The following is a 12,002-nucleotide window of genomic DNA, read 5'->3' on the forward strand; positions in this document are numbered from 1 at the left end:
TTATTAAAAGAAAAAAAATCAGCAGTTGGCAATGCAAGCTGTTCGCAATAAACTGTTATAGCTTTATATAATCATAATAAAAATGTACTGACAGTATATACTCAAAGTACTTTAAAGGTGCAGTCTCAGTTTTGGTATTCACAAGTCAAACTCTGAAAGCCCATCTCACAAGTTTCTAAACGTTAGTACTACAAACAACAGTTAAATGGTGCTTCATTTCTATGAATTACAAATTTGAAGGTTATTATTCTTGTGGTAACTGATATTTTTACAATGGATTGACATTAGAAATCTAATGTTACAAAAATTAGATCACTGCATCTTTATAAAAATGTTAATAAAAAATTATTCAGCCAGCATCATAAAAGCAAATAAATGAATTGCATGCGAACTACTCAAAAAAGTGCAAGCTGGAAAGGTCAGTGCTGTTTTATTGATGAAAATATCCATGCACCTTCTGTCACATTGATTCTGCATGCACAAGATAACTGTACTAATGGAGAGGCATTCTAGTCCAATATAATACATACATGTAATTCCAAAATACGTCTCAAATAATCCATACAAAGCATTCAGAGAATCCCACCTCTGCCCCCATCCCATCCAAATAGTTCAACATCTCATTACCTTCTTCCATTGGTCTACAACTAAGATTAGCAAAAAAAAACAAACAAACAAAAAAAAAAACAAAAAAAAACCTCAAATTCCACTGAAGAACTTTTTAAGAGTTGATATTTTTAGGGTAAGATAAAAGCAGTGACAAGCATGGAGAAGTGAAAACATACATTGCTGTACATCTGTTACAGATGGTACTTCAGCTATTTTAGCTGAATAAACAAATCCATATTTGTTTTAAGTAAATACTTGTGCCTATAAAAAATTAACCCTATAGAATACTAGAGGAAAACAGCATTAAAAAAAGGCAAAACAAAAATATGTCTATTTGAATTATTTTACGTATTAAAGGCTTTTCTGTCTTTTAAGTTTTAAACTGTTACTTTTTAAGTTTAAAGCTGTTATTTGGAAGTTTAACATTCTGTTGAAGATCGATGAAGAGTTAGTTTACATAACCCTGTTACTAAATAAAAATTATACCAAAACACGTAAGTTAAGTCAATCAAGAAGACTGATATAAAAGGGAGATTTTAGAGAAAATATACTTTCACAATTTTTGATAACTTATTATATTTCTGACTTATAAGGCTTATAAACTCCATAGGCCTCAATATATGGTGGACATAAAAAACATCCTTTTTCCTTATAGACAGTTATTTGTAGCAAACATAAAAGATCCTCATATTTAAATGTTTCACCAGGGAATTCCTTGGTCGTTCAGTGGTTAGGACTTGGTGCTTTCACTGCCTGTAAAGTTTGATTCCTGGTCAGAATTAAGATTCTGCAAGCCTCTTAAGGGAGAAAAAATAGGGTACACAGAAATTCAATTTTCTGTACCTTGAGGCTTTCCTACTAAAACAGCCATCATTTTCTACCTTAGGTAGTCAGTGTGTAAAAAGCTAAACTTAAAACTTTAATATGCTAACTTGAATTAGCTGAAACTAGGTTATCAAAGCCTGAAATTTACACATGTGATTATCAAATCTGCAAACTGTAATACTGTCGTAATACTGACTTAAAGAGAAAATTCACTTTTCCTGTACTCTACTCATGAATTTCCTGAAAACAATGTTATATCAAGAATCATTCTGTCAATTAATCTAATATGCTAAGAAAAAAGCGATCTAAAGAATTAATTGCTTTGTGGTCATTTTAATAAAGCTAGTAATTCTTATATTTAAAAGGGACAAACGGACACATTTGGAGCAAATTTTGTCAACCTCATAGAAACAGCAACAAAAACCTTCAGTGGTATAAACTTTACACATGAAATTAAACAGGAGTTTTTAAAAAGACCTCTGTATAAAAAGTAAAGCTGTGAATGCTGTAACTGGAGTAGCAAAAGGTAGCAAAGTGAGAAAGCAAAGGGAGTAAAAAGGATAAGCTTAAGAAAAAAAGAAATATTACTTGCAAGATAAACTTGAATCTAGAAAACAAAGGTAAACTTAAGGCAGTGCAGAGAACAGGTTGGTGAATGCATATGTGCACAAACATCCTGAAACTTGCCTGGTAAGTAACAGCTGATTTGATATTGCTTATAAGAAATAGTTAAGAGCAAAAAGGAAGAGGCAGCATAATCTTCTACATATTAATGCTGTTTTAAAAAAATCTAGGGGGAAAAAATACCAAGAAATGAGGTTGAATAAGTTAGGGGTACTTGTTTTTTTTAAATAAGAAAACACAAATATACACACGAAAAATTGATCCTTGACAACTCAAAACCACAAAAGCCTAAAATTCTATTGTGATTCTAACTACCAAAGCAAAGAAATTAAATCTACTCAGTGTACCATAAACTTGAAACTAATTTTATTCAAATATTTAGTACTCTATCCATTTAAACAGTCAGTATTTTATAGTTCTATAAATTCTACAGACCACAGTTTGAAAGTGTAGCAGACAATAACTAAACATCTTTAAAATGTTTAGCAAAATCAGAAATGCTCACCAATATTTCTGACTATGCCAAGAATTAAGAACTATTAAAACTAAACCCAGACTACCCTGACAGACGAAAAAGTTTTAAAAGCTTTCTAAAAAGGAGTGGTTTCACAGAACAAAATAATTCAAAATCAGAGATATTTGAGTACTATGCTAGTATACAAAATAAAAATAACACAGATTATCCCATGTGGGTGAATACAGGGATGTTTTATTATTACACACTAGTTAGAAAGAAGAAAAAAAAAAATCTGTCCTTTACCCAGTAACTTAAATCTGAAAATCACTTTCCCATTTGAAAGTAAACTCAAATTGTAACTAAATAAATATAAAGGGATATTTGTATATTCAGCCTCTTTGCTTTGGGAAAAAAACCTGAGTATGATACCTATTGAGTAAAAATGAAAAATTCAAAATTGCTGCATAGATCCTTTATAAAAAACACTGCATAGATTCTGTGATAGTTTTCAGTTCTTAGGGAAAGAAATTACTTGAATCATTTTGTTCTTAACAGAGTCCTTTCCATCTTAAGAACTTAAAATGCTTTAGAGATACTTTAGACTTGTCTGGAAGGAAGAGACTTTGTTGGTTATTTCCATTACACAAAAAGATTCAGGTCATTCTCAAATATTAATAAGCAGAAGTAAATAAAAGTATCGACAGTCATCATTCACTAATTAGGTCCTCTCTTGAAACTGTTCTACAGTCAAAAGTTTTGGGACAGGAGGACTAATCAACTGCACACTTTTTATGACAGAAGTAATGCCATTTTATACAAATTAAATTCCTAAAATTTTTATATTCTTCCGATGGACAGTTAAACTTTCAGCAATTTTAGGTGAAGGGAATAGGAATGGAAATGTGCCAATATTTAGCTACACAAATGTTTGAAAACTGCTTTCCATCTTTTTTTCTCCCTTTAATAATCTGGGCATCAGTAGTGCCCAGATAAATAAATAAGCAAACATAATGACAAAATATTATGCACTTATTAAAAATGTCACAGAAGAATAATAAGTGGGAGTGTGGGTTATAAACCAGCACACAGCAAAATCCTGTTAAACAGAGAGATATAAATGTTAATCATGGTTCTCTCTACATAACATTGTTATTGATGATTTTTAATTTTCTTCCATACATGTATCTGTGGGTTTTAAACCTTCAAAAAAACCAAATGAATTATAAGATAAATATTTATATAATTTAAATATATTTCCATAATTATTTTAAAATTTAGAAAAAATAAATAGTACTTTAGAAACTATTGGAAAAAATAAGGTATCTCCAACATTGATAGGTTGCACAGTAAAGAAAAAAGAAAATTAGATATTTTTACTGTCCTCTTGAGCAAGACTAATTCTTAAGAAGGGTAAACTTCTATAACTTAGCAATTTTCAAAGAGTAAGTACAAAAATGTATATTCGAAGTCTAGAAGACAATTGTGGAAATTGTTTTTTTTTAATTTTCAATTAATAGGCCTCCTCTCCCTCCACTTAGGAGATCTGAAAAATCATGCTTGACAATCATCAACAATGAGAATGCTGATAACAAAATCCAGACCTTTCAAGTACTCAATTTGTATCAGGACAGTCAATAAACGTTATCTCTCAGGTTCTGTCTCTCCTGCTATTAGCAATACTCAGCTTAAATATATACATGAGGCATTTTTATAAACTGAAGTGTGTCTCCTTATCACCAAAGTAGTTTTTAAAAATCAAGTGATAATTTCTCTTGCTAGTAATTAAGCAATTTTGGTATACATGTGAAATATGCATTAAAATACTTAGTACTCTTCTCCAATAAAGCTGAGTTCTCCCTACCAGGAACATGTTGGTATTAAATGTTGACTGAATGAACTTTTTTTTGGTGTGTCTATTATTAACATGTTTTTTAAAGTTATTTTTAATTGAGGATAATCGTTGAACCATGTTGTGATTTCTGCCATACAATGTGAAATCAGCTGTTTAAGTACAGAATAAACATTTTTAATTGAAAGATCGATCACACTGGACCTAAGCTATTATCTTAAAATTCTTTGTACACTTTATATTTTACTTTCTAATGGGCTTTTTAAACCCTGTATAAATAGAATTGTTTTAACCCTTTTAGTTATAGCTGGATTATTATTAGCAGCAGATCACTTCCAAAGGCTAGGCTCTTAACATGTTTGTACAGTGAATGTTATATGTAATAAAGTTCAATAGTTTCAATAAATCTTGTTCATTATAGAGCTATTATTCAGAATTAATAGCTTTACTGTGTGTATGCGAGCTCAGTCGTGTCTATTTGCAACCCAATGGATGTGGGTTTCAAGATGACTCTTTTCGGTATGCCTGTATGGTATTATCTGATCAGGTATACCATACAGGCATATTGAAGAGTCACCTTCTTGAAACCCAAATCTATTACCAAATTAAATCATGGGAATGTTTAAAACTGTGTACATGCTTAAAAAAAATCTGCTAAGAAGAAAGGAACTGGACTTCTAAATTAACTGAATGCTTCAATTTTAAATCAAGACAAATTTCAAAAATAAAAATTCAACAAAAGCCATATATTAAACAGTTTAGCCACCAAATCTAAATAAACTGATGCAAAATACTCTGAAATTATTGAATACCACTCTTCTCCTTGCTCTCAGTTTAACTGCCAGCATACATTCAGATACACACATTCCACATACAATATTTAATAAAATACATATTTAAGGCCTAGATGTTTTCCCACCCCTGTATTTCTTTATCACCTTACCCCATTCTGTGCCATCCCCTGAACTTCGTGCTTCTCCAGCTCCTTCACCATCTTCAGCAGTTACTAAAAAATCAAATTCTTTCAGTGCTTCCTCAGTATCTGGATCATCAGTTAGGTCAGCAGCTAAGCCTTCATTACCTATCTGTAAAGAGAACACAAGCCAAGAATTACCTTTATGATAAATTGTAAAGGTATCCTTTATGTTTTCACACAATTATCTTTACTTTTGCACTCCCATTTTTAGGTTATTTAGAAACAAAAATCTTAAGATTTTCCAGAGAGTTCAACAATCTCAAATTATATCCTAGAGAAATGGTTGTCAATAGTGCTCTGAAGTGTGATGCAAGTAGTGTGGCGGCTAAGAATGATTAAAATCTTGATCTTCAAATATGATGATCCTCACAAAGAATGTCTCTAGCTACAAGAGATTTACAGGTAACTCCATTAAAGACCTGTGCAGTCACTTACATTCCAGTATGTTGTGTTGAATTGACCTCATTCACTGAAAACTGCACCTATAGTCCATAACTCATAAGGATATGGCATAGTTAATAAGGACAATAATGCAAGTCAATAGCTGCGGAATTAATAGTAATGCTTCTCAGAACAACAACCACCAAAAAAAAAAATCAAAACGTCTGTTCACCCATGTTTCACATGAGTATGTGGCAGAAAGGCTGAAAACTGCTTTTACAGACTGGAGGCATTTGAGGAAAACTGGAATTTTCCCCACATTACTGTAAAATCCCAAAGAACTACAATGGAATTCAAAACCACAGTTGAAATACCATACACTACTATGATAATTCACACATCAATCATCTAATCTATTTTTGCTCCTATAAATAATCTGTATCAACACTAAAATACATCACTGTGTTTCCCACGTTATAAGCAAAAGAAAACTCATTAATCCTTAACAAAGAGTGAAGAGTGTTGACACAAACATTTACATTTCTTAGTTTATTCCCTCAGCCAGGGTGGGAATATCAACCCACATCAGTTACAACTTATCACTTGTTTACTGTACCTCAAGAGATACTCTACAGCAGTGATTCTTAATTGTGATAGGATAGTTTTGTTTTTTTGTTTTCAAAAAGGTTCCGAAACACTGGACTAGTCCCATAAAAACAGACCCTTTTTTGCCAATTAGTTAATAATACAGTAGATAGTAATTTCTACTGTATGTAGGGTAATTCAATAAGAACTATATAAAAAACTTTCAAATGACGTAATAAAAAATCATCAATAACTTCCAATGTAACTTAAGACATCTTGAAATTTTCTATTCCATGTACATGACTAAATACATTGTAGTTATTAAATACATTGTATTTAGTTATTAACACAACATATTCAGTATTTAGTAAAGAGAATTCTTACTTTGTGTTTATTTATCCGATGTTTGTCTTTTCCTTCTGGGATGCCTTCAATCATGTCATTTTCCTCTTCTTCGTCGCTGTCATCAGCATTTTCTAAGAAATTGAATGTCTCAAGAACATCACCAGAAGTCCTGTAAGAGAGGAAAAAGATGAATCAAAATATCCCAGTGGTAAGTATTTCTTTCCGTCTCCTATTTTTAAACAGTATTTGAAGGTAGTAGACAGATTCAAATTAAAACTTACTTATAATGTATTATCTAAATATTGTACCCAAAAATGAAAGATCATTTATGTTCTACAATTAAAGATGTTAAGTTTCTATAACAATAATACTTTACGTAATTACAGCATCAAAGTAAAAACCCTATAGTTACTAGGCACTCAAATGTAGTATTATTTCTCAAAATAAGTTATTGTAATTAAGCAACTTGAACTCAGCATTTATTTTAGCTCTACAACCTTTTACAATGTGGTCCAAATGTTTAAGGACTAAAACTGAAGTTTAATTTATGAGGCTACTAAGATTTAAAGTAATGGTAAATCAGATATAGAACATTCCAATCCTTTTCACAGGTTTTTCTTACCTACAAAACAGGATTATTAATATACTAAAGAAATACTTTCAAGTGTTTCAGAACCACTCTTACAACTGATTAACAGTCATAATCTATTTTAATCTATTAAGTCATTTTAAAACTATAATCTGAATTCCTCATTCATGTACAAAAAACAGTTTTCAAATAGTTATTTAAATTTCTAAAAACAGAGGCTGCAACAGGACAGTGAAAGCTTCAGCTGAACATAGTCTCTCACAATGAAAGTCTCAATTCTTCCACTGACTAGCTGCCTGAATTTGGCCATGTCATTTAGACACTGTGGCTCTTATTTCTTTACTTGTGGGAATTAAACTCAGTTCAGTTCAGTCACTCAATCGTGTCTGACTCTTTGCGACCCCATGAACTGCAGCACTCCAGGACTCCCTGTCCATCACCAACTCCCGGAGTTTACTCAAACTCATGTCCATCGAGTCAGTGATGCCATCCAGCCATCTCATCCTCTGTGGTCCCCTTCTCCTCCTGCCCCTAATCCCTCCCAGCATCAGAGTCTTTGCCAATGAGTCAACTCTTCTCATGAGGTGGCCAAAGTATTGGAGCTTCAGAATCAGTCCCTCCAACGAACACCCAGGACTGATCTCCTTTAGAATGGACTGGCTGGATCTCCTTGCAATTCATGGGACTCTCAAGAGTCTTCTCCAACACTATAGTTCGAAACATCAGTTCTTCGGCGCTCAGCTTTCTTCACAGTCCAACTTTAACATCAATACATGACCACTGCCTTGACTAGTTAGACCTTTGTTGGCAAAGTAATGTCTCTGCTTTCGAATATACTATCTAGATTGGTCATAACTTTCCTTCCAAAGAGAAAGTGTTTTTTAATTTCATGGCTGCAGGTACCATCTGCAGTGATTTGGGAGACCCAAAAAATTAAGTCTGACACTGTATCCACTGTTTCCCCATCTATTTCCCATGAAGTGATGGGACCAGATGCCATGATCTTCGTTTTCTGAATGTTGAGCTTTAAGCCAACTTTTTCACTCTCCTCTTTCACTTTCATCAAGAGGCTTTTGAGTTCCTCTTCACTTTCTGCCATAAGGGTGGTGTCATCTGCATATCCCAGGTTATTGATATTTCTCCTGGCAATCTTGATTCCAGCTTGTGCTTCTTCCAGCCCAGTGTTTCTCATGATGTATTCTGCACAGAAGTTAAATAAACAGGGTGACAATAAACAGTCTTGACGTACTTCTTTTCCTATTTGGAACCAGTCTGTTGTTCCATGTCCAGTTCTAACTGTTGCTTCCTGACCTGCATGTAGGTTTCTAAGAGGCAGGTCAGGTGGTCCGGTATTCCCATCTCTCTCAGAATTTCCCACAGTTTATTGTGATCCACACAGTTAAAGGCTTTGGCATAATCAATAAAGCAGAAACAGATGTTTTTCTGGAACTCTCTTGCTTTTGCCATGATCCAGCAGATGTTGGCAACTTGATCTCTGGTTCCTCTGCCTTTCTGAAAACCAGCTTGAACATCTGGAAGTTCACGGTTCACGTATTGCTGAAGCCTGGCTTGGAGAATTTTGAGCATTACTTTCTAACATGTGAGATGAGTGCAGTTGTGTGGTAGTTTGAGCATTCTTTGGCATTGCCTTTCTCTGAGATTGGAAGGAAAACTGCCAAAATGCCAGCTAATTTGGAAAACTCAGCAGTGGCCACAGGACTGACCAGTTTTCATTCCAATCTCAAAGAAAGGGAATTAAACTAGATGATTTCAAATATCCTGACCAATACGATGAGTACATGGTAACAAAAAGAATAATAGTCTAAAAGTTAGGTTTTTCCCCTATCCCTGACTGGTTCTATTAGTCTAAATTAAGGGTATCATACAATTCAGACTGGCTTTTAATAGTACTTTGATACAGGGTCTTAATAGGTCTACTATACTGTGCCTAATTCAGTACATGGTTCAAGGACCTGTATAAAAACTGAATGTAGAAAGATACTTTTTTTTCCAAGTGCAAATCAGTAAGAACAAACAAAAAACTACCATAATAACAAAACATAATTTTCAGCTCAACATCAATAATATGTCTCAATATTGGGGGATTAAATGAAAGGCAAAGAAAATATTTGACAAAATCAGCACATCAATGACAGAAAAATTTAAGAATCATAAATTTAAGACATGACAGTGTTGTTCTGAACTTTGAAAAATTAAGTACTGTCATTTCTTGGATATGAATTCCTGTCTCTAAAATGAGAATGCATGTTTTAGGTTTTAAAATTGTGTTTGATTACAGCAATACATGCACAAGACTTTAAAAAGTCAAAGAGAGCACAATCAATAAAAGAAATAACTGATGAATCGTTCCAAAATTAAAAACCCTTGCTCTTTGAAAGACACTGCTAAGGCAATCTAAAGAAAAGTCTACAGATTGGGAAAATGTATTTGCAAATCACATATTTAATGAAGGACTATATACAGAACACTTGAATCTTGGTATCAAAAAAACAATGAGCATGGGGAGATTATTCAAAAAATTCATTAAAAAAATGAAGACATGTATGGTATACAAAGATGTTCAACGTCAGTAGTCTTTAGGAAAATGGAAATTAAAGCAACCAGGGACTGTGAAGGGTCTGAACTTTGCCCCACTTGCAAGCTAATATGCTGTTACTCTTGAGATGTTTCTTTTTAGCAATCATGATGATGACCCTGAATGGATTTTTTAAAATTAATTTTATAGTGTAACCAGGGAAAAACCCTTTCAATGTGGAAACAAAAATGCTTGGAAATACATTCTGTAAATATATTACACAAATTTTTAAAAATTACTACTTTAATAATGCTTTCAACACCATTTTACCTGTTCTCTCTTTCTGACACTCCTATTCAGATGTTAGCCCTCTGGGACCCATCTTTATATTTTCCTATTTTTTCACTCCTACTTTCTTTTTTACCCCCTTTGCTCTTTTCTGGGAGAGTCTTTTAACCTTATCATCCAAGTTCTACATAAAAATTATTTAAACCACACTTTAAAATTTCTATTAGCTCTTTTTTGACTTCTCATCAAACCTTACAAAACAGCATCTTATTGTCTTATGGATGTATTATTTTTCTCAGTGCTTACAGAAGAGTAAACTTTTCAAAGTCTTCTCCGAGCTCCTTTTTTTGATTTGGTTCCTTCGGTCTCCAATTTTCACATCAAAGTCTTTCCTTAATCGTTAGCATTAAACAGTGAAGCATAGAAAAGCTAACTGGATATATTGTGTACATGGGTGAGGCTTGTCAAGAAGTTAGCTTCCCGTCTGTGTAAAAGGGCAGAAACCCAAACATTTCATTGGTAGTTCCCAACTGTCAGTATCAGAAAGTCTTCTCTACCATTAATAGATCATACTTCTGCCTGGAAAGGATTTAAGATCAGCTGCTAACATACCAGAAGCCAAGCAGAAGAAAACAAGAGATGTCACTGCTCAGCTAGATATTTTCAGATCCTCCTCCTGTCTTCAACATAGTAGCTCACCCTACAGGTGCCTGACTTTTTAAGAAATCGGAAATCACTGCAATTTGTCAGAAATCAGAATTCACCAGAAAACGTACCACCATTCTTTGGGATAGGGGAGGGGTTTTCAAATGGCTACACAGGACAAAAGAGGGAGTTTGATGGGAATGTGCTGTATGTCTCAGGAAACAAACTCTGTATCAACCTAGAGGGGTGGGATGGAATGGGAGATGGGAGGGAGGTTCAGGAGGGAGGGAGTATATGTATACCTATGGCTGATTCATGTTGAAATTTGACAGAAAACAACAAAATTCTGGAAAGCAATTATCCTTCAATTAAAATACAAATTAATTTAAAAAATATATATATAAATCTAAAAAAGGAGTTTGAAATTCTTCCATAAATTTGAAACTTGCCTCTTACCTAAACTTGAAACTAATTCTCTATTAATAACTCCCTCTAAATCTGACTGCAGATGTACCTGATACTGCTAATTCCTTACCTTTTGTAACTTTACTGGCATTCTGGGATGTGAATTGGCTTCTTTTCTTTCCAGATTCCAAAATTATTAAGTTCTCCCTATCTGATGGATAGTATATCCTTCTCATTCTTCCTATGTACTCAATTTATTGCTCTTATATGTTAATGTATTTTTAAAAAGTCTTTAATGAACATCTTAGAGGATTGATAAGGAACGAAAGTAAAATGTCTCTTTAATCCACCATGCTTAAGTGGACATCTACATCTGGAATTTTATATTTTTTTTCTTTGCCAACTATCTGTTTACTGTCTTTTTTCATTCTAAAAAGATCATCAATAGAATTTTTAACATTATATATCCAGATGAAGGGAAAACAGAGTGAAGTCAAGAGTAAGGCTGGTAATTTAAAGGGTAAAAGGTTCCAGTTTCATCCACCTCATTAGAACTGATTCAAATGTTTTCTTTTTAGTGGCTGAGTAATACTCCATTGTGTATATGTACCACAGCTTTATCCATTCATCTGGCGGATACATGTTGATGTATGGCAAAACCAATACAATATTGTAAAGTAAAAAAATTTAAAAAAAATGATAAACTTAACAAACTCAAAAAATAAAAAAATAAAAGGGTAAAAAGGAGTCAGTGCATTTTCTAGAAATGAAGGAACCCTACAAGTATGGCAAGATTCATTCAGAATAAAAAGAAAGAGGGCAATTACTAGAGGTTGAAAGGTAAATCAGAGCATCCTATTTCTAACAATATGGCCTATAATTTATCAT

The 12,002-nt window shown here is 33.1% G+C and overlaps 1 protein-coding gene across 1 annotated transcript in view; it reads right to left on the reverse strand.

Moving 5' to 3' along the window:
* Positions 1 to 12,002, reverse strand: part of STRN3 (striatin 3) — a 105,125-nt gene that overhangs the window by 32,328 nt on the left and 60,795 nt on the right. The window contains exons 6-7 of the mRNA XM_068991450.1: positions 6,691 to 6,820; positions 5,308 to 5,449 (exon numbers count right to left, since the gene is read on the reverse strand). Of these exons, the coding sequence (XP_068847551.1) occupies positions 5,308 to 5,449; positions 6,691 to 6,820 (272 nt within the window). The remainder of the gene's footprint in view (positions 1 to 5,307; positions 5,450 to 6,690; positions 6,821 to 12,002) is intronic.

The sequence above is a fragment of the Capricornis sumatraensis genome, chromosome 19 (genome assembly GCF_032405125.1).
Source record: "Capricornis sumatraensis isolate serow.1 chromosome 19, serow.2, whole genome shotgun sequence".
Taxonomy (NCBI): Eukaryota; Metazoa; Chordata; class Mammalia; order Artiodactyla; family Bovidae; genus Capricornis; species Capricornis sumatraensis.